This window comes from Pleurodeles waltl, chromosome 11 (assembly GCF_031143425.1).
Source record: "Pleurodeles waltl isolate 20211129_DDA chromosome 11, aPleWal1.hap1.20221129, whole genome shotgun sequence".
Taxonomy (NCBI): Eukaryota; Metazoa; Chordata; class Amphibia; order Caudata; family Salamandridae; genus Pleurodeles; species Pleurodeles waltl.
Genome location: NC_090450.1, coordinates 339,884,087 through 339,907,317, shown reverse-complemented (window position 1 = coordinate 339,907,317; position 23,231 = coordinate 339,884,087). Strand labels below are relative to the sequence as shown.

Below are 23,231 nucleotides of genomic sequence, written 5' to 3'. Positions count from 1 at the left end.
TTGCTAATTTAGGACCGCACTTCATAATAAATGACTTGGTTCTGTTAATTTTAAGACCAAGGTTCCTCATAAAAGTATTAAAAGCATTCAATAAAATCTGGAGGCCATTCGCTGTCCTTGAAATTAGTACTGCATCATCTGCATATAAAAGTACAGGGATGGGAGAGTTATTAATAACTGCGGAGTCTTTCCCTAAATCGCAAAGAAATTTCTCCAACCCATTTATATATAAGAGAAAGAGGAAAGGGGCAAGAACACAACCCTGTCTGACCCCTTTTGTGAGAGGAATTTCTCTGTCAGGCCTCCCTCCCGAGAGTAACGGACCCAAGCCTCTGTGCAGGCATGAAGTTTACTGAGTAATATAACTATGTGTTTATCCACGCCCATACCCAGCATTACCTTCCACAATTTCTCCCTGCTGACTGTATCAAAGGCGCAGGAGAGATCCATAAATGCTAAGTGTATACAGCCCCTTTTGGCTTTAGTGTATTTCTGGACTATAAGTGTCAAATTAAGAGTTTGTTCGACTGTGCCCACCCCTGGGCGAAAGCCAAATTGTACCTCTGAGAGGGAGTGAGTATCAGTCGCCCATTCTTCTAGCTTATTTAAAATTACTCGGCCCAAAATTTTGACTGAGCTGTCCAGCAAAGAGATTGGGCGATAGCACAGAGAGTCTGCCCTATCTCCCTTCTTGAAAATCGGGACGATGATCGCTTCTTTCCAAGAGTCTACTAAAGGGCCTACCACAGCCGATCTCATGACATTGGTTAGCAGTGGGCCCCAGAAGTCTGGAAGTGTTTTATAGAAGTCAGCAGGAATTCTGTCTGGACCCAGGGCTTTCTCAGATGGACTATCTTGGATTGCCTGTTTAACATCATCCACATTTATAATGTTACTAAAAGCCAAACTTAGCTGATCATTTCCTGCAGGTTTTAGACAATTTAGCATTTCTGATTGGGTATTTGTCTCTATGGCGAAAGTTTTTTTTAAATAGCCCACCCAGGTCTTGGCTGGAATGACAGTGTCCATGGGCGTCTCATAGTTATCGCTCAATAGTGAAGAGTTAACCACACGCCAGAATGCAGTTGTATCTTTGAGTTTGCTTGCAGCCATCAGTTCCTCCCACGCAGATTCACTTAGATCAACTTTCCTTTTGGCAAGAACTTCTTTATAGTTTTTCCTGGCAATCTTAATTGCTTGTAGATCTTTGGGAGATGCATTGATTGTTTTTTTTAGCTTGCTTAAAGATGAGGTACATGCGTGGTTAAACCATCTTGGGCCATGGACTTTATTAGCTCGTTGTGGCTGTAGTTTCTCCGCCATATAATTTGTCAGAGAGGAGAATGCACGAATAATTTCATGTGGGGCCTTATTTTCATCCAGGGATGTCATAACGTCTGGCCATTTGTTCAAAAAAACATCTCGATTTTTTTTTTTATTGTTTATCTTCCCCCATTTGATTGTAAGCCCTTTTTGGGATGAGAGCTTCATGGCAGGGTGTCGCTTCCCTCTTCTTGAATCATTTATCAGATCTAAATTGATCATAATGGATAAGGGATTATGATCACTAAAACAGGTCGGGGTAACCCTGAATTGACCTGTAATAGGGGACAATTCTCTAGAATAAATAATATAATCAATAGTGGTGTGAGTGTACCCCCTTACAAATGTTGGTATCACTCTGGTAGCGGGTGTGGGAAAGGAAAGGGAGTTTACTGTTATCAGAGAATTAAGGGCGTTCCCATACGGGGAGTGTTTGAAGTGTTGAATGGGAATATCATTCTCGTCCAGGAGTCCACAACAGTCAAGGAGTTCTGGCTCGCAGAGATGGGCATTAAAATCACCAACCCAGACTATTCTTGTGTCCTTTTTACTGGATACTGTTACCTTATGTATTAGGGTCTCCAAACTACTGACCACGCTAGTGTCTGAGTTATCAAAGGTGTTGTTATAATAGTTGATCAGTAGTATATCGAATGGTTCTTCTAGTTTCAGAGATAGGGCCAGAAAAAAAGGCGATATACCTACAACACTTGCTTCCATCCCTCCAGCCTCCACAGATAAAAAGATGGCCAGACCGCCCTTAGCTCTACCTGCATGGGCCTTGGTTGCACCCACTCATGAGCAGCGACTAAATAATCTATCCTTGGGGCTGTATTAGCCTTAAGAAAGGGTTTATTTATGGGTTTCTAAAAAAGAGACAGCTGTAGTCTGTATCAGGTTCTCCCATAACTCTACCTGCAACACTCTCTTTGTGGTAAGTGAAGCATTTTTATACCTAATTCTCAAGTTCTGGATTCAATTTTGTCCCTAAGGCATGAGTAGAGGATTTCCATTAGATGTTTAGGTGCACTTGCGCACATTTTATCAAAACCTTTACACGTCTTGTTAATAATTGGTTAATTGTTTTAAGAACTTTTTATAAGCCTTAATGGCATGGCCAAAATCTGCTTTTTGATCTAAATAGGTCATGCAATTATGGCTTTTATCAACAATTAGGGACATTGTAAAACTGTATTTATCCACTCCGGGCAATTTAACTCTCACCCCGTTCTGTCTTTCTACTGCAAAACGCAGTACCCTACGTGGATCTACTTGCTGTCATATATGCATTAATAAGTTTAGCACCAGAAGATTGTAGTCGATTGCACATTTTTTTTCTCTACCCTGTAATCTGAGGGCAAAATCAGTGGGTTAGGTGATATCAGTATGTGGTCAATTGTGCTCATAGCACCCCTCCCAGTAAACGTGGGTAACGAACTAGCACTGCAAATACACTGTGCATTGACCATTCTTAAATTATACTTGGTTATCATATTATTTAATGCTTTGCCATAAGAAATTGTGATGAAAATTCTGCAGATCCTCGTCCTGTGTATCTACTAATCTGCACACCTCTTTAGAGAGCATTTAGTAATATTGAAGTCCCCAGCCCAGATTAAGAATATATCTTTAGCCCTGACCTGGAGGAATATATCCAAATCCTTCTCCATAGCAACAACGACCGTAGCGCAAGTGGCATCATTTTTTTATAAACAAATTTTTATTGAATTTTCTCAAAGAAAACCATACGCCATAATCTCAAGAATACCAGGTACATACATTTTGTCATGTGTGTCATTCCAACCCGTAATAATCCCACCATGTTCCCTAAATCCTTATGTGTTTATGGGGGCAGCCTCTTGTGGTGTAGATGGGCCCCTCTATTTTTGGACACCAGTCCATTTCAGTGCGCCAGGCCAACACTGCAGGAGGGTTTGCCAAGTTACACACCCGAGCAGTGTCTCATATGGCAGCCAACGTCCTGAGGCCCACAAGAGAACGCTGGTCTGCCCCAGGGTATCTAATGAGCCAAGAAGAGCAAAACCTGGGGAAAGATCAATAGATTTATCCAGCCCTTGGGATACGGAATGGAAAATAATTGTCAAGTACCTATCAGTCACTGAGCAGGCCCAAACCACATGGAAGAAGTCAGTTGCGTCTTCACCTCATCAGGAGCATCCAGACAATAAGTGCCGGCCTACCCTCAATAATCTCACTAACGTCCGGTATGTAATGTGCGAGGATTTTACTTAAATCAAGTGGAATCTGGAGGCAATCACCAACTCTATTGGCGCCATTAGTGCTTCCTTGAAGTTGTTATCCTCTAGTGGACCTATCCATAACTCCCAGCACACTCTCCGTGGAGTAAATAAGTCCAGTGAGTTAATAACTAGAGATCTATACACACAGGAAATGCTCCCGACCTGTCTTCCAGGGGGCTAAACTCAGGCGCCTCCCTAATAAATTCCCAGAAAGAAAACCATCAATGGCGGGGTTGTAAAAACTTTTACAAATTGGATTCAGTGAAGAGTGAAATCTGTCTGCAGCTCTTGGAAGAACCACGTATGTGCCCCCTGCCACACACCCATCAGCCTAGAGATCCCAGTGAAGTCCCATTCGCCAAACCCTGACAGGCCTGCCACTTGACCCAGCCAGTTACTCCACCAGAGGGGACTCTGGAGCCTTATTCTACCAGCCCATCCAGTCCAGGGCAATGCTGACTTTCACACAAGAACACCACTCCAGTAAGATCTGGGAGGGAGTGAGGCCCAGGCACACCATGTAGCTGATTCATAATGGTGTCCCACCCCATAGACATCATCTCCACCTTATGTATTGGGTTTATTCGGCCCCTGTAGAGCCAGTTGTTCAGGGTCACCAGCAGGGTGGCCTAGTAGGATAAGCGTAAGCCCGCTGCCATATCCCCATCAAAGTTCAATTGCACTCATGTCCCCATCAAAGGTCGACAGCACACATTTATAGACGACTATGCGTGGAACTTTGTTGTCCCATATGAAGGAGCGCACCCTGGCCTGTACTCCTGTAAACCACTGCTTGGGGAGCAGATACTGATAATTTTGCAAAACATACAGGAAACATGGAGGGCCATCATCTTAAAAAGAAACACCTTTTCCACTATATTAAGAGGTAGCTGGCCGCAGTTTTCCAAGTCCCTCAGCATCCCTCCAACTAGCGGCATAAGATTAAGGGATTACGAGAGTGTTGGAAGCAAAGATCTATAAATGCCTAAGTATAGGAAGCCCAGACTGCAGACAGGCACTTGGGTCTGCCACAACGTCTCCATCACAATCCTGGTCAGGGTGACCAATAGGGACTTGAACCAACTGTCTAACAGGCCGGAGGCCTACCCTATTAGCTCTAATAAACGGAGCAGTTTTAGCCCGGTAGTCTCCAGGTGGGAGACGAAAAGTAAGATGATATCCGCATAAAATTATGCCATCTATGTCATTTTCTCACTGGAATTCATGCACCTATGCATCCCACCGGACCCATATTGCCAACAGCTCTATTGGTAAGGCGAAGCACAGGGGGGATGGCAGGCACCCCTGTCTGGTGCCACGCTGTATTCAAAAGGCCCATGACAGGATCCCATTGACCCATACTCATGCATCAGGGTCAGCATGTAATGCTTTTATATACGGCAATAAATGGGGCCCAAGGCCCAGGTGCCAAATCACATCTTACAGAAAGTCCTGGCCGAGGGAATCGCAGCCTTCTCAAAATTGAAAAGTAGGAAAGGTAGGATCTGCCAAATGATGTCAGTATGCTCCCTAAAAATGCAATGCTGTGTGTTGTGTCAGGGTATAAAACCGCACTAGTCTAAGTTAACTAGTTTGTGTATAACTTTCAGGAGCTGTTTGGTGAGAGCCTTAGTGTATAATTTGAGCTCTCTTTTAATGAGGGAGATCGGATGTTAGGATGCAAAGTCCTCAGGCGGAAGATGCCCGGCCTTGTGCAGGACCACTATTGTTGCTACGTTCAACCCTTCCATAAAGTGGCCTTTTGCTATGGCTTTGCTATACACAGCAAACAGATGTGTCAGAAGTGCCCTGCAGAGTTTTCAGTAATATTCCATCAGGAACCTATTGGTTCCTCAGTGGTATCTTGGAATTCATATATGAGAGTACTTCATTTAGCTCCTAAAGGGTAATAGGATGTTCCAGTTTGTCCCTATCCTGCACAGGCACAGTAGGCCGTGGTAGATCTGCTGTCAGTGGCATGGGGAACTCCTTTGGAGCCCTTTCTTGTTTCGTTCCATGAATGAAGACACAATCTCCCTAGCCTCAGTGACTCTCCCTGGATACAAGGCTATAATACCTCGGGTCACCCCTCTCCACTGCATATTGAGTTGCCAGCCAGTATAGGAGTTTGCCGGATTTGTCTGCCCCACCTGTAAACCCTACTTTGGTGGCAATCTGGCAGAGGGATGCCTTATCCAGGCACAACTGCCTCAGCAATCCACTGTCAGGCTCTACTTGGTGGGTCTCAAGTTTTATCTCCCCAGCCCTTTCTCCAGTCATGCTGTGTTGCCTTCAACTCCTCTATTCTGTACTGCTTCTTCCTTTCTCTCATTTAAAGTGAGATTGCACAATGCCTTGCACGAACACTTTGCTAGTTGCCCAGAGGATCCCAGTTGATTCCAATCAACCCTTGTTCAGCTCAAGAAATGCATCCAAATTCTGAAAAAGGAAGTCCATGACTTAATTATAAGTCAGGCGCCATGCATTCAGTCTCCAAATTGGATGCTGTTCCAGTATGGCCCCCTTTAAACCGTCACAGAGGAATGGCCAGATATGCCCTTAGGGTGGATACACGAACCTGAGGTGTGGAGCAGGTCATTAGCAGGCATAAAGAGGAGAACAATCTGAGACATAATTTTGTGTGCAGCAGAAGTGTGAGCGAACACCATATCTCCTGGGTTCCAGATACGCCATGCGCCACAGAGCTCAAGGCCAGAGGCCTTCTCTGCCAATCGCAAGTTTGGAGGGCAAGCTTTCCTAGGCCTCTTTGAGCAGTCTGTGTCAGGGGACATTTTCATGTTCAAGCAGTCCCCTACCTCTGTAATACCTTGGGGAAGCCCCAGCAATAGGGCTGCCACTGCATCAAGGGTAGGCCCAATCAACATGGTGGGATATACACACAAACTAAATTGTACAATTACCCTGCGATCACCCCTTCCACTGTGACATATCTACCCTGTGCATCAGACATGCAGTGGGAGACCACCTTGGGCAGGCATTTGTGGGGTAAAACAGCCTTCTCCGAGAATCCCTGGAATGGCCACCATGGAGTACATTCTTGCAGCCATATCTGATCAAAAAGGGACACTTGTTGCCCAGGAGATGCCTACTGTAACAGCAAGACTTCAGATGCATGGCGTTTTGCAAACCCTAGTACTGTGCTACGTTTAATGTGATCATTCAAGCCATTGACATTCCATGTCTTAATTTTAATTGCCACCGTGTCTAATGCCTTTGGGATCTGGAGTATGGGACCCACCTGCCTTGGTCTCCCTGTGAGTCCCCTGGGTCACCCCCTTTTGGTGGTCGTTCGGTCATATCTGCATATTGGAATGAGACAAGGGATTGACAGGTCCCTCCCCTTGCATTACTGTTTGAACTGCTGCAAACAGTGCCCCAATCATTCCAACCTACCCCAAGCCCATTTAGTTCCCCCTCCCCACACTTCCACCCCAGAAGCAGCTGTCATCCCAACAATACCAAAATCACCCAGTAAAAGTTCACAATTGAGGCAAGTCTATCCATGTTGGCCCTCCAGAGTGAAACTCCAAAGTTAGGATATTTTGCTGCTGGCAGGACAAATAACACAATGTCATGGGGGGGTACTTCTACTGTCCTGCTCATCAGGGGCCTTCAACAGGTCTCAGCCTCGGGTCACTAGGACACTGTTCCTACACAGTACCTGTGATGCTGAGGACCCCACCAGATTAGTCCCTGCACCCATGTCTGGGGCTGTCCATTTCTGAAGCAGAGGAGGTTGATGTCCCACCAGTTTGTGCTCTCCACTTAAAGAGCCCCTACATCTGTTGTGGCCCCGGACACAAGCCTATCCTTCTCCATCTCCCTGGGATGATTGCACCCACTGCAGGGGGAGTTTGCCACGCAGAGGCTGCTGCTTCATCACCCACTCCCAAGCTGCCCTGAGAATGTCAAAGAAAAAGGTTTTGGAGGCCTGGGTAACCCTTAGTCAGGCGGGGAACAGGAACATGTGTTTAACTTTCAGTGCTATCAATTTTTGTTTGACAGCGTCCAATGTCCTATGCTGCTGCTAAACTTGCTGAATCTGAAAAAATAAGGATCTTAGAGAAATGGGAGTGCATCACACCATCACCCTAGCCACCAGGAGGATGTTGTCCCTCTTCCTGTAGTTAAGGATTTTGGTAATCATGAGGCGAGGGGGTAAACCCATTGGAGGGGTGGTGCCGGTTTGCCACCAGCAATCTATGGGCCCTTTCAATTATGAAACATGGCAACAACTGCCCCATAGAGATCCAAGGCAGAATCCAGTGTTCCAGAAATTTCTCCCGGGATGGCAGTTCAAAGCCCCATGGAAAACCCACAAACCACAGGTTATTCTGTTGGGCACAATTTTCAGCACCTCCAGCATGATCCTCCACGGTATGTGATGTAATTGTCAGGCAGGTTAACTCTGCCTTAAGTGCTCTAACTGTATCCTCCAGTTCCCTGTTACCCTTTAAACAACATTATGTAGGTCTTGTCTCGGAAGAGCCTGACTCCTCCGATCTTCGTTTCCAGCGCTGTCCGGGAGGCCTGTATGGCCTGTAAAATCTCAGATGTACCGGGAAGCCTGGGGCGCAATGCAGGTGCACCATTGTCACAAGCAGATTTGGTGGTGGTGGGTAATGGGGCAGTAAATGTATCAATTTTAGTTTATGCGTGAGCCAGTGGGGGTCCATTATGCCCCATGGTCGCCATGCTGAAACCCCACTCCCCCCATTGCTCCCCTTGTTGGTGGGTCCCTGATGTGTGCCATCCCCAGAGCCTGGCAGGGAGATAGTCCACTGGCACACCAACCTCTCAATGAGGCCCGATATTGGCCACGGCATACTTGCCCAAGTACCTGTCCCTGGCCATAGCAACATGAGCAGTTGGGTGTCCTCCGTGGTCTCTCTTTGTCCATTACTGATTGGGGTCTGCTCCTTTCTATTCAATGGTATTGTTTGCCCATCAGGGAAAAGAAGTGACCTAGGAGCTGGAATCTCGGGGACTACAGTAGCCCGGAGAGGTCCTTCAACACAGCGACAAGCACAGGCACATGGGGCGCCACGCAGCAAGCTCACTTCAGGTGACCCAGCACTTTTTGGGGATGACCGATGGCACCCTCTCATGCCAGAGCCCGAGAGGTCCAGAGGAGCATAGGCGAGAGGTCAGTGTAGCTGCCTTCTCCTGTGGCAAGGAAGTAATTCTGAGGCCTGCTCCTCACTATGCAGCCTATGTGTGCCGCTGATGCCACTCAAACCTCTTGCCTCCAGACGGGGATGCGCAGCTTCATTGTCAAGTAGGGGCCGCTAGTAGCAGTGTGGCACAGGCCCTGGGAGTTTTATTCCATATGCGAGCAGGCTTCCGGTGGCCACCATATTGCAAGTGGTGGTGGCCGCCCAAACCCTTCTGGGCGCTGTCAAGGCATGGTCACAGCTCTTGCTTCGTGGCTTCTTCCGCCTCCCCTCCACACCTGGGTGCCAGAAAGTGTGCCAGCAACTAGGATGTAGACGGAGTCTCTCCAGGGGAGCCAGGAGCTCACGGAGGGATAGCTTCCATCTTGACCATCCAGGCCATGCCCTCAGCATCGAATTTATTACAATAATTGATAATTAAAATATCAGGATTATCTTTTACGGATAGCAGTACATATTGATAGTAAGAGAAGGCTAGAAACGTTTTCATGACTTTTGATAAATGTAGTGTTCTTGCTTGAATAAGACGGCTCTAACTTTGCCCTACCCACACTAGATGGGGTGGTGAGGGTAACTAACGATGCAAAGCTATCAACTTCAATCCTGTCTACCGCCCATGTTTCTTCACAACTTTTATTCTTTTCATTAATCATCCATAAGATTTTTATTTGTGTATCTGTTTTATTGCAGGAGAGTGGGTAGGCAAATGCAAGAATGGCTCCCTGGGAACATGTATGAGTGTAATGATGCATGGCCGAGTACATATATGTTTACTTTTTGAGCGGCTAAACTCATCAATAACTGAAAAGACACGTTTAATTATAAGGTGTTTATTACATTTTATTTTCTGTAATATTTCGGGATGAAATACACTGTATCTGAAGCCTAGCCAAGCCCTAGCTTTTCAAGCAACGCTGATAGTGTTGCTGACACCAGATCTGTAGTACACTTAGCTAGTCCTTTATCAAAACGCCCCCCATAGCTCTTGAACTGCATGTCGGATGTAGTATTAGGAACTGACATAAAGCTTTGCTGGTCTACCTCACTCCCCACTAGCAGTACTCAGTGCTGTTTCCACAGTGACAGTGTTTGAAAGACCGCTAGAGACACTGCATCGACACTCTAATCTACACCTCTGCCATGAAAGCGTTGGTGTTTTGCATCTTGAAGGGATCAAGGGACAGCCGTCAAGTTTCCCGAAAAACGAACATTGTCTCCTAGAACCCTGTGACTTCAGGTCTCTCCCAGGCACTCAGTGTTTTACTCTCTCTTTGTCTCTGCAGGTGGTTGGAAGTGATAAAGGGAGCCACTTGTAATCCAGGAAGAAACAGGCTTTTGAATCCGAAAGATGACAAGGAGGCGAACTGAGGCGAATTGAGACAAGAAAGAGCCGGATCTGTTTGAAGTTATGCATGCTCGGGAGGTTGTATATCCGAGGTTTGGGGGAAAGGAATTCGTATCTTACCTGCCTGGCATGTAGCCATTGGATGTCCACGGGACTGCATTCTATAGTGTGAACCTGAAAACGGAAGGGCTAGTAGATCTTCGGTTGATGTTTGTAACAGACTTGAACACAGGAAGTCCTCATTGCAGTTTCACATTTGGAATGCGTTTTGGATTAGTCATAAGAGCTATTTGTGCTAAACTGTGGCGGGAGAGGAACATTGGGCTGGTGACATTACTTCCCACTACTTCTTTCACTGGGCAGACTGGACATACGATCTCCAGTATGTCAGGTGTGCATTTTTGGAGAATTATAGGGCAGCCGTTGTGGCCACCTGTATATGACGGGTGTGAATTACACAGTATTAATGGACGTGTTTAGGCACCTGGGCAAGATTTCCTGAAAAAGCTAGTTACTACATGTATTAACTGGAAGTCCAAACAAACACATAGTGATGAAACCAAGGGGCGGTGGGAGGCATGATAAAAAAGTCGAAAATTTGAGAGTAGGGAGTCTGGAAAGAAGTAAAAAGAGAAATGGGATGTATATGGTTGGTGCGCGGAAGATGAGGGTGTGGGAGACGGGATGCTTACAGACACTTATGTGAAGGACTCTGTTCTCTGTATTTACAGGGTAATAAAATCAACTTGCATGGCTGACCGAAGGAAGAGTCTGATAATTTGAGAGGCCTTTAGACTAGGGATGGATAATAGAAACATTCTCCTAGTTTTTAAATGGAAGTTTCCCAGAAGGAAAACGGCAGAACAAAAAACTTTGGATATTAGGGATCCAAGAGTGAGTTGACATCCGGGAATGGGACTTAGAACGCCAGTAGTTCTTCGTTAGATTAATAATGACATTTTATTTATTATTTTTCTAATTTCTTTCTTATTAGTACTATAAAGTTAATACTCTGCTAACTAAACATGTGAATGTCACTGGCGGAGACAGCAAATTTGACAGGAGGCAGTCTGTCAACAGGTAGTTAACTTCTGTGGGCGCAGAAAGAGACATTATACATGGTACCCACTGCCATAGTAGTTATCTTTTTCTGTATAAAAAGTATTTGTATGCTAAACATATTTGAATCATATTTAAATACATTTGAGTTGAAAACGAGGGTTGGTTATTTACCCATTTCTATTCATATCTTGTCATATTTGGCTGACAATCAGGGTTCTCACAAACATTACACTTGGATAAATGGTCTAAGCCTGGTTTAAATGAACGATCAATGACTCTTCTGCACTTCAGTAAGAGTCAAATTGATGGGTAAATAATACACGTGCTGATCATTAAATTCAATATTTTCTTTAAACCATTTTGAAATTGAGTGTTGCATAGCCATATAATGCAACTACATCCATAAGGACTGAAAAGAGTTCAATTATATATTGTGAATTTGAAATAAAAACAATTTGAATAAAATATTGTTGCAATATGTTTTTTTGGATGGCAATATTTTTTCTACCTTTTTGAAGTTCGTTTATGTACATGCATTTCTCTGAAGTCAGTGTTTCACAGGTAAGTTGAGAACTTGACCATGTTGGAAGCAGATATACCCAACGATCAGGATGCACAGAGTGGGGCATCTAAGAAAAGGTGAATAACAATCAAGAGATGTCCTGCTGAAGTCAGTCTTTCCTTGCAAAGAGTAAATTACAGATTTACGTTGTGAAGGGTGAGTGATTATTTTACTCCTGTATCCTTCACAAATCACTCTGGTAAAGCAAAGAGATTTGAAACCAATAACTCACAGGCTGAGTAAAAAAACTACATTTATCAAGTATGTACTTTCCCGTTTAGCATTTTGTATAGCCGTGCTGGTCATCAAAAAGTAGAGCCTGGCAGAAGAGAAGGCTGGGCGGCTCAGAGGACAGTGGAGCAGGCCTGGTTTAAGAGGGAGGCATGCATGGTGGGGGAAACACAGAGGGTTTAGGAACACCAGAAGGGATGTTGGATTTCTGAAAAGAAAGAACACATGATGTGGAGAGGAAAAACAGATTGTGCAGTGTCAAAGACCTATAATATTTCCAGGCTGCATATGAATTACCCTTTAACAAGGATTAGAATTAATATGCTCTGTGTGAAAAGCCTAAAAGCCCCAAACAAAATATTAAGAATCCTAACACTCCTTGGAGAGTTAGTTGTGCATCTTTTGTATTGACAATATGCACACATACTGGTAAAAAGAAACAAACATGATGGAGCAAACAAAGCAAGAGAGGCTCCAAACACCCTCTAAAACTAGATTTGGGCGACCAGCAAGCCTTGTCACTTTTGTACCATCATAACACTGTATTACAACACTTCTACCACGAACCACAGTCCAGGTGGTGGGGTGGGCCAAAGGAGAAAGAGGACATTGGAGGCACAGTAGCACATCATGAACAAGTTCTCAGAACTGATTAATTAGAGATAACAGTGTCTTGATAATTTGTTCTGCACACATCTACACCCACCAGACTTCATGCAAAAACCAATCCCCGGACATAGAACAATTAAGTTAAAAAAATAGCGCTACAGCTGGCTAAGACTCCTGTTCTTTCTTAAAGCAGAGAAACTCCTGAACTACCTCACAATTAGGAAACATGAATATTTTGTGCCCTTCGTGGACTAACAGTCTGGCTGAGTACTGCAGTGTGTAGCATCTATTCCATGGTGTTCTCTTCATTGTAAAGGTACAGGGCTGAATTCTGGAAAGACTACTAAACCTTCCACTTTTTTTTTCTTTTCTTTTTGCCCTTGGTCACGCACCCTTGCTGCACTGTATTATCCAATATTATCAGCTTGGTCCAGAGACCCCCATAAAAGTCGACAAACTTTGTTGATCGTCTATCTACCATTTGATGGCTAGTGCCAAGTTGTCTTCAGCCCATCAATGCCTGGTACTGCCATCCTGTCACCCGTGAGGCCAGGGTTACTTGGAGCAGATCCAGGGCCAAAAGGCCTGTGTGGTTCATTCACCACAAAGGATGCCACTGGTCCTGCACACTAAGAATTGTTGAGTTCCAGCCTCACCGCATAAAACCAGCAGAGGGATGCAGCCACAAAGCCAAAGCAGCAACAGAGCTCACAAGCAAAGCTATAATCTTGCAGACGGCAAGCTCCAAGGTCCTTAGACAACAACCACTTTCCTATTTACCTTCAATTCTTTATCATGAAAGTAGAGGTCATCGAGTCAATTAGAATCCTCACAAGAGGGCCAGGAGAGTAAAATAAGGGCTGGACTTGTTATTGTTGTGTTATGCTCTTTGTAATTATTGCTCAACCTCTATAAATGTCAAAAGCCCCTTGGCAATGTTTGGAATTTAAAAGCATGGTAAAGACATGACACAAGTCGAAGGGTGCCCCTAAGCATGTTTCTGATTCTTCTTCCTCATTCGCAGTCTCTGTGTTTGGATCCATGCTGACAATGTTGTCTCTTTGTTCTGGTGTCTTCACTTGCTTCTTTGTTTGAGGCCTCCTGTGTTCTTCCCTGTGGCATAACAAAGGCCCCAGCAGCCCCCGCGTTGTGGGTGGGTGGGGGGTGGGAGTGGGCGGAGGGCCTTCAGCACAGTACACTGCGCATGGGCAGCATGCCCCTGACTGGGTCTAGGGGGGAAGGGGCCCCTCCAGATAGTTTGCTGAGGGGCCCCCTCAAGTTTTGTTACACCACCGGTTCTCCCGCGTATTCCACGTCCTTGGCCACCTTGACCAATAACATCTGGTTGTGGGTTAACACTATAAAGTCTCCACTGGGGATTGGCTAGTCTTGCAACTTCTGTCAATTGAAGTGAAACTGCATCTATGAGGGATTTATGCTGTGGCAATTGCTTCATCAAAGTTATATACCTGTTTCAGTGCCTCTGGGTCTCTTGATGGCACTGTGAACACTGCTGAGAAAGGCTTCTGGGCCTGTCGATTTGCTGCATTTTGTTGTGCAATTTCTGTTAGAAAAAAGCTTTGAATCTCGATGGCTAAAGTAGATCTACTACCCCACCATCTCCTCTCGCCTACCTGTACCTCAAGGGCCCTTTCCCTTGTGTCTAGGATCCTGCAAAATTGGAATTTAATGGACGTCTGCCTTGCTTCGAGAAGGCACCTGAAAAGGTTAGAGCAGAACATATCCAGAGACAGAGCGAGAGAGACGTTCGGGGCTTGTAAAAAAAACACTTAGGAAGAGAAATAGAAAGACATAGGTGGTCATCACAACCCTGGCGGACGGTGTTAAAGTGGCGGTAAGACCGCCAACAGGCCGGCGGTAAAAAAAATTGGAATTACGACCGTGGCGGAAACCGCCAACAAAGACAGCCACTTTAACACTCCGACAGCCACGGCGGTCCAAACAAACAGCGCGGCGGTCACCGCCAACACACAGGCGGAAGACAAAGTACCGCCCACAGTATCACAACCTACCAATCCGCCACCTTTTCCGGGGCGGATTCACCGTGGACAAAAACACGGCGGAAACAGGACTTCGAAGGGAAAACGATCACCTCTACACACCCCACGAGGAATCCGGACGCCTTGGAACCAGAGCTGCAGATCCTGCCAGCCCTTATCTTCTTGCTCATCTACCAGGAGCACGAATGGCGGCTGCGAAGACAACGATGAGTACTGCACCTATGACACAGAGGAGGGGGGAGGCAAAAAACAGGGACACACACATGTAACACGCAACAACCCGACCCCCACCCTCACCCACTACAACACACACACCAATACAGCACGATACATTACAGTTACACCCCCCAATCCCCCCAGAAGAATGCAAAGACAAAAGGAAATGAGTGTAACCATTGTAATATATTAAAATCAAGTACGCAAAAATATATATACACACTATAAACAAAATATACACCAAGCTTAGTAGTCCAGGTAGTGCTCCAATGAAGTCCGTGGAACACTGGGCCCACACGGTATGGGCGAGGCCCACACAAGATCCCCGACCATGACGGAGAGAACACTGCAGGGGCATCAGAGAGCAAGAAAACAGGCACCTCAGGTGGAGGGAAAGGGGGGGCACCTCAGCCGGTTGAGTGCACAACGCCAAATCCAAGAGAGGGCCACATGCCCACTGTTCTATCCTGGGGAGTGCACAGCCACAGACTCAAGTCTATACAGTGGGTGGGTTGCCCACTGTTCCATCATGGGGAGTGCAAAGCCACAGTCTCTCAAGTCTATACAGTGGGTGGGTTGCCGACTGTGCAATCCTGGGGAGTGCAAAGCCACAGTCTCTCAAGTCTATACAGTGGGTGCGTTGCCCACTGTTCCATCCTGGGGAGTGCAAAGCCACAGTCTCTCAAGTCTGTACAGTGGGTGGGTTGCCCATTGTGCAGTCCTGGGGAGTGCAAAGCCACAGTCTCTCAAGTCTATACAGTGGGTGGGTTGCCCACTGTGCAGTCCTGGGGAGTGCAAAGCCACAGTCTCTCAAATCTATACAGTGGGTGGGTTGCCCACTGTTCTATCCTGGGGAGTGCAAAGACACAGTCGCTCAAGTGGACAACAGTCTCCACTGGTCCGGGAGGGGGCATGGTTCCCAGAGTGCTTCATCCTGCTAAGGACAGAGGTAGTGGATAACAGTCTCCACTGGTTCTGGAGGGGGCATGGTTTCCAGAGTGCTTCATCCTGCTAAGGACAGAGGTAGTGGATAACAGTATCCACTGGTTCTGGAGGGGGCATGGTGCCCAGAGTGCTTCATCCTGCTCATGACGGACTCAGTAGCGTCAGTGCCCTTGGCGCTCATGGGCCAGCGGTGCTTGTGGCGGCGGTGCCCTGTTCAGGGGTGCTTGTGGGGCCCTGTTCAGCGGTGCTTGTGGCGGCGGCGCCCTGTTCAGCGGTGCTTGTGGCGGCGGGCCCTGTTCAGCGGTGCTTGAGGCGGCGGTGCCCTGTTCAGCGGTGCTTGAGGCGGTGGTGCCCTGTTCAGCTCAGCAGTCCTTGTAGCGGCGGTGCCCTGTTCAGCGGTGCTTGAGGCGGCGGTGCCCTGTTCAGCTCAGCAGTCCTTGTAGCGGCGGTGCCCTGTTCGGCGGTGCTTGAGGCGGCGGTGCCCTGTTCGGCGGTGCTTGAGGCGGCGGTGCCCTGTTCAGCGGTGCTTGTGGCGGCGGTACCCTGTTCAGCTCAGCAGTCCTTGTAGCGGCGGTGCCCTGTTCAGCAGTCCTTGTAGCGGCGGTGCCCTGTTCAGCGGTGCTTGAGGCGGCCGTGCCCTGTTCAGCGGTGCTTGAGGCGGCCGTGCCCTGTTCAGCGGTGCTTGAGGCGGCGGTGCCCTGTTCAGCGGGGCTTGGGCTGGCGGTCCTCTCTAGCCCAGCGGGGCTTGTGCTGGCGGTCCTCTCTAGCCCAGCGGGGCTTGTGCTGGCGGTGGTCTCCTGGCCAGCAGGGAGGATGGCGGTGGCCTCCTGGGCAGTGGGGACGATTGCGGTGGCCTCTTGGGCAGCAGGGCAGGTGCTGGCGGTGGGCCTCTTGGCCAGCTGGGATGATGGCGGTGGCCTCCTGGGCAGCTGGGATGATGGCGGTGGCCTCCTGGGCAGCGGGGATGATGTTGGTGGCCTCCTGGGCAGCAGGGCAGGTGCTGGCTGTGGCCTCTTGGGCAGCAGGGCAGGTGCTGGCTGTGGCCTCCTGGGCAGCGGGGCTGATGGCGGTGGCCTCTTGGGCAGCAGGGCAGGTGCTTGCGGTGGCCTCCTGGGCAGCGGGGATGATGGCGGTCTTCTCCGCCGTGCTGCTCTTCCCAGACTTGCCGGGTTTCTTGTGGCCCTTCCCCACCTTGGAAGGTGTCAAAGCTGACTCCACACTCCCACCGGGACCCCTGGGAGCGGCTTTGGTGGCTAGAGTCTTCCCCCTCTCCCGCCGGGCACTGGACAACTTTTGATGCTTGACAGGTGGGGTACTGTCCGTGGTGTGGCTCCGTGCCACATTGGCTGCCCTGGTGGCCGGTGCACTCCAGATTCCAGTGACTACAGGCACCACTGGTCCCGAAGATGTTGTGGTTGAGGTTCTAGGTTGGGACCTGGAGAGTCGGGCCTTAGGAGACAGACAGGGTGGGGGAGGTGTGGGAAAGAGGTCAAGGTTGGACAGGTAACGTTTTTTGGAGACACTGGGACGGATATCTGGAGGGGGTTTTGGAGTGGAGAAAGAGGTTGTGGTTGTAGGAGGTGTTCGTTTGGTGACTGTGGGTGAAGGTGCATGCGCTGGAGACTGTCGTGAGGTGTATGGCTGTTGGGTGGGTGTGTGCCTGCATTTGTGTATCTTGGGAGGTGGCGTCATAGACACACTGGGAGAGGACACAGGGGACGTGTGAATGGTACTGGGGGTGGTGACTGCACGTGAGCGGGGTGTGGTGGTGTGTGTGCTGGTGATGGCAGTAGTGGCTGTAGATGTAGTGCATGCAGGTGTGAGTGTAGACGAGACTGGGAGGGAGGAGGGAGATGACGAAGAGGAGGGGGACACAGTGGAGGCAGTGGATGTTGGTGTTTCTGCATGTGTGTGATGCTTGCGTGAGTGCCTGTGGGATGTGTGGTGCTTATGTTTGCCTGAGCTTCCCTTGTGTGTTGACGTGTGTGCATGGGATAGGCTGGGGTACAGGGGATTGGGTCTGGGTGGAGGAAGTTGGAGGGGGGAGGCTAGAGACGGGGACAATGGCTGCCATCAGTGCTGAGGCCAGAGTCTGAAAAGCTTGCTGAAGGGCTGCCTGACCAGAATGAATGCCCTCCAGGAATGCATTTGTTTGTTGCAACGGCCTTTCTACACCCTGGATGGCATTCAAAATGGTAGACTGCCCAACAGTGAGGGACCTGAGGAGGTCAATGGCCTCCTCACTGAGAGCAGCAGGGGTGACTGGGGCAGGGCCTGGGGTGCCTGGGGCGAAGGTGATGCCCACCCTCCTGGGTGAGCGGGCACGGGGCAAAGGCTGAGGGGCTGCTGGGAGGGCTGTGCTGGTAGGGGGGGTGGCGGCTGTACCTTTAGATGCGGGGGGCACAGATGTTGCCGCCACCACAAGGGAGCTCCCATCAGAGGACGAGTCCGTGTCACTGTTGTCAGCTCCTATCCCCGCTGTGGAGCTCCCCTCGCCCTCCGTCCCACTGGTGAACTCCAAGTCCGTAGTGTCGCCCTCCAGGGCCATGTGGGATGCCGCTCCCCCCTGCTGTGTTGCCACTGCTCCTCCGCCTGATGATGCTAATGCACACAAGAACAGGGAGACCACAAAAAGGGGGGGGAACGATAGAAGAAAGACATGTTGAGGGCATGCATTACCACTACCGTTGGCGGACACGACAGACACAGAAGCCCCCTGCCCTACGCCGCGCTCTTGGGCTCCACTGTTCAATCCCTGGGACATGGCCTACAAGGCTATGGACGACATCTGCACACATGGATGACACAGGGGCATGACTAGGTGTACTTGGCACTCTACAGAGGTGGGGTGGGGTGCCACATGGCCTGCCTTACGGAGGGACCCTGCCTACTAAACTCAACCTGGCCTAGGGAAACCCACAGCCCACCTCTCCCAGCCAGACACCTCCACTGGGTGCAAAATCAGCAGGATGAGAGTGTACTCACCCCCTTGTGGCTGCTGTGATGCCCTCAAACGTCCATCCAACTCCGGGTACGCCACCCCCAGGATCCTGAACATCAGGGGGGTCATGGTGCGACGGGCACCCCTCCCACGTTGGGAGGCCATCCCCAGCTGAGCCTCTGCTGTCTTCTTGCTCCAGCGGCGAATGTCCTCCCATCTTTTCCGGCAGTGGGTGCTCCGTCTGTGGTAGACCCCCAGGGTCTGGACGTCCTTGGCGATGGCAAGCCAAATATATTTTTTCTGGTGGGCGCTGACCTACATGAATTGTACAGGGGGAAGAGAAATGTTATTACCAACTGCACCGTTACAGTCATTGGCCTCCATCCCTACCCTTGCCATATGGCACATGCATTCATCGTTGTTTCATGCACGCCTCAATCTCCCCCCCCCCCAATCTTTCATCCACCCCACTCCATACAGGCATAGCCCATACAGCATGCTCCCAGTGTACTTACCTGTTTGTCTGGAGGACCGTAGAGTAGCGTGTACTGGGGGAGGACCCCATCCACGAGTTTCTCCAACTCCTCCGATGTGAAGGCAGGGGCCCTTTCCCCATACACTCGAGCCATTGTCTCTTCCAGACTGAGGTCACAGCAGCACTTGCAGTGTAGGTCCTCTCCTGTCGAAGATCAGGTATCGAGTGATTGAACAGATAGAAAATGGCGGTCACGTCTGCAGCGGTGCGTACCGTCACCGCCGGCGTACATCGTCATTGGCTCCTGGGACCCATAGGGTCCAATGTTAACCAATGCAGCATTTTGCCGCAGTCTTGGACCGCCTACCGCGACGGTGTACAACGCCAGTGCAGTTACCTCACATCCCATTGTCCCACTTTAGAGGTCAGGCAGCCACCATTTCAGGGGCCCACATGGCTTAATTTTTAACTGCGTCACACATTCCTAGGCCTAGACTCAACACACATAAAGGCCACTTTTCGGATTAGGATTCGTCTTCTGTGTAAACTGTGGGTACGTACCTCTGAGTTGGTTGACTCTGTACTCGCTGTTGTCCTTCATAGGCACCGTCCGCTGGGACATGTGAGGAGATGGCGGCATCCTCCGGTGTACAGACCGCTGGTGGACCTGTCGACAATGGAGGAAAGACATGTGATTATCACCTACAGGCTTGCCCGTGCCACAGTCCATCAACTGTGTACCCAGCTGGAGCCAGACCTGATGTCAGCTATCCGCCATCCCACCGGAATCCCCCCTCAAGTGCAGGTGCTGTCAGTACTCCATTTCCTTGCAAGTGGGTCATTTCAAACAACAGTGGCCATAGCATCAGGGATGTCCCAGTCTATGTTTTCCAACGTGTTGTCCAGAGTGTAGTCTGCCCTGCTGAAACACATGCAGAGGTACATTGTTCTCCCTCAGGTGGAGAATTTTCCGACAGTGAAAGGTGATTTCTATGCCATGGGACATATCCCCAACATCATAGGTGCCATTGATGGGACACATGTGGCTTTGGTCCCAACCGCAGGAGTGAACAGGTGTACAGAAACCGGAAGAGTTATCATTCGATGAATGTGCAGATGGTGTGTTTCGCAGACCAGTACATCTCCCATGTGAATGCCAAGTTCCCTGGCTCAGTGCATGATGCCTACATCCTGCGGAATAGCAGCATCCCTTATGTGATGGGTCAACTCCAGAGGCACCGTGTGTGGCTATTAGGTGAGCACCTGGAAGCAAGACAGTGGGAATGGTTGTCTGGGTCTGGGGATATCCCTACAGGTTAGTGTGTGTCTAACAGTTGTCCCTCGCCATTTGCAGGTGACTCTGGTTACCCCAACCTGCCATGGCTACTGACCCCAGTGAGGAATCCCAGGACAAGGGCAGAGGAACGCTACAATGAGGCCCATGGGTGAACACGGCGGATTATAGAACGGACCTTCGGCCTCCTGAAGGCCAGGTTCAGGTGCCTCCATATGACAGGTGGATCCCTATTCTACTCACCAAAGAAGGTGTGCCAGATCATTGTGGCCTGCTGTATGCTTCACAACTAAGCTTTGCGACAACAGGTCCCTTTTCTGCAGGAGGATGGTCCAGATGGCAGTGTTGTTGCAGCTGTGGAGCCTGTAGACAGTGAAGATGAGGAAGCAGAAGAAGAGGACATAGACAACAGGAACTCGGTGATCCTGCAATATTTCCAGTGAGACACAGGTAAAAGTACAGACCTGCCTACTACATGTACTTTAACACTACTACTTCTCTACTGTCTGTCGTTTTCACCCAGTGTATGGTCACTGAGTTGTCACTTTCCCTTACGATTTCACAGATGTGGGTCCCACTGTGTGACATCTGCTTTGTTTCCTCATGGACTAGAGCTGTGTGACATAGGTATGTTGACATTACAATTGAAAGAGCATTTTGTCACTGTAATTGCTAATACACAATTTCGAAATCACAGACTGACTCCAGATTGTTTTGTGCTTCAAGGGTGTTTATTTAAGTGCTAAATATTGGAGGGTGTTGTAAAATGGTCAGGGGTGATGGTGGAGGAATGTCCATGGCAGAGTCCAGTCTATTAGTCTCACAGGTGCATTGCCCAAATGGGCATAGGAAGTGGAGCTGGGGCAGTTTGAGGATGGACAGGGTAACAAAGTGGGACAGAAAGATGACATTCAGGGTGGTCTCATTTCTTGGCGGGGGTCTTGGCATCGTTCTCTGTCTTTGTCCTGGATTTCAGGGACCGTTTGCGGGATGGTTCTCCCTCTGCAGGGGGTGGGGTGGTCCTGTGGCAGGGCGTCCTGTCCACTAGCGCCAGAGAAGGTGGTGGGCAGTTCATCCTCCTTGCTAGTGTCAGGGGCCCCTTGTTGTGCCACAGTGTCCCTCCTGGTATTGAGTACTTCCTTCAGCACCCCCTACGATGGTCCCCAGGGTGGAATTGATAGTTCTGAGTTCCTCCCTGAAGCCCAAATACTGTTCCTCCTGCAGGCGCTGGGTCTCCTGAAACTTGGCCAGTACCGTTGCCATCATCTCCTTGGAGTGGTGGTAGGCTCCCATGATGGAGGAGAGGGCCTCGTGGAGAGTGGGTTCCCTTGGCCTGTCCTCCCTCTGTCGCACAGCAGCCCTCCCAGTTCCCCTGTGTTCCTGGGGCTCCGTCCACTGGACCGTGTGTCCAGTACCACTGCCCCCAGGTCCCTGTTGTTGTTGGGGTGGTGGGTTATCCTGGGTTCCCTATAGTGGTGGACACACTGCTGATTGACGTGTGTTGGGGACAGAGGTATGGGCCCGCTGGGTGGGTGCTGTGCTGGTGTTTTCAGAGGGAGGAAGCTCTGTAGTGGCCTGTGACTGTGTGATGGGAACCGACTGTCCAGAGGTCACCGATGGGCCGGGCTGGTCATCTAGATCCAGTTGGACAGAGGTGCTGTCATCACTGTGGGCCTCTTCTGTTGGTGGTGTGGACATGTGTGGACCCTCCTGTCCGGTGATGTTGGGTAGGGGTCCTGCAGGGGTATAAAAGGATGTTTATTACATCTGTGTGTGGCATGGTGTGCAATTGGTGGGTGACCGTGTACCCCAGTGCTTGCATTCCTGTGTGGGACCTTGTGTGATGATGGTTTAGGGGTGTGTATGGGTATGTGCAGTGGCCATGCTTTGGTGATGGGTGTCCATGCTTTGGTGTTGCATGCAGGGCTTGGTGTTGGGATGGGTGGTTTGTGATATTGGGACATTTGTGAGGAGGTGAGTGATGGGGGTGAGGGTGAGGGTGGGCGTATGTGATGTCATGCAGGTAGGGTGGGGGATGTAATAGTAAAGCTTTGACTCACCAGAGTCCATTCCTCCAACTACTCCTGCGAGGCCCTCAGGAGGCAGAATCGCCAAGACCTGCTCCTCCCATGTTGTTAGTTGTGGGGGAGAAGGTGGGGGTCCGCCACCAGTCCGCTGAACCACAAGGTGGTGTCTTGAGACCACAGAACGCACCATCCCCCGTAGGTCGTTCCACCTCTTCCTGATGTCATCCCGATTTCTTGGGTGCTGCCCCACTGCGTTGACCCTGTCCACTATTCTTCGCCATAGCTCTATCTTCCTAGCTATGGAGGTGTGCTGCACCTGTGCTCCGAATAGCTGTGGCTCTACCCGAACGATTTCCTCCACCATGACCCTGAGCTCCTCCTCCAAGAACCTGGGGTCTTTGCCGTGCCGTGGGGTGGTGTGGGTGATGTGTGGGGTGGTGTGTGTGGTGATAAGTGTGCTGATATGTAGTGGTGTGTTGTGTGAGGTGCGTGGAAGTTATGTGGGTGATGGTCTGGTGTGCCTGTGGATGCTTGGTAGTAGTTTGTAGTGTCTCTCTCTGGCCTTCTTTCGGTGTTTTTGTCGTAGGGGTATGTGGATGTGTGTTTTATATTGTATTGGGTGTGTGGGAGTGGTGTGTGTATGTGTATCAGGTGTGTGTATTTTGAATTGTCCAATGTGGCTGTGTTTTGTATATGTGTGTGTATTTTGAGCGCAGCGGTGTGT

At 49.3% G+C, this 23,231-nt stretch overlaps 1 protein-coding gene across 3 annotated transcripts in view; it reads left to right on the top strand.

Moving 5' to 3' along the window:
• The window catches only part of FARP2 (FERM, ARH/RhoGEF and pleckstrin domain protein 2), a 1,575,889-nt gene extending 1,564,238 nt beyond the window's left edge, over positions 1 to 11,651 (top strand). For 2 of the 3 annotated variants that reach the window (XM_069213634.1, XM_069213632.1), the window contains exon 28: positions 10,063 to 10,281. In XM_069213634.1, coding sequence (XP_069069735.1) covers positions 10,063 to 10,147 — 85 coding nt within the window. In that variant the 3' untranslated portion in view covers positions 10,148 to 10,281. Of the gene's footprint in view, positions 1 to 10,062 lie in introns of all 3 variants that reach the window. The other variant, XM_069213633.1, reaches the window with a different exon arrangement.
• The last annotated feature ends 11,580 nt before the right edge of the window (positions 11,652 to 23,231 follow it).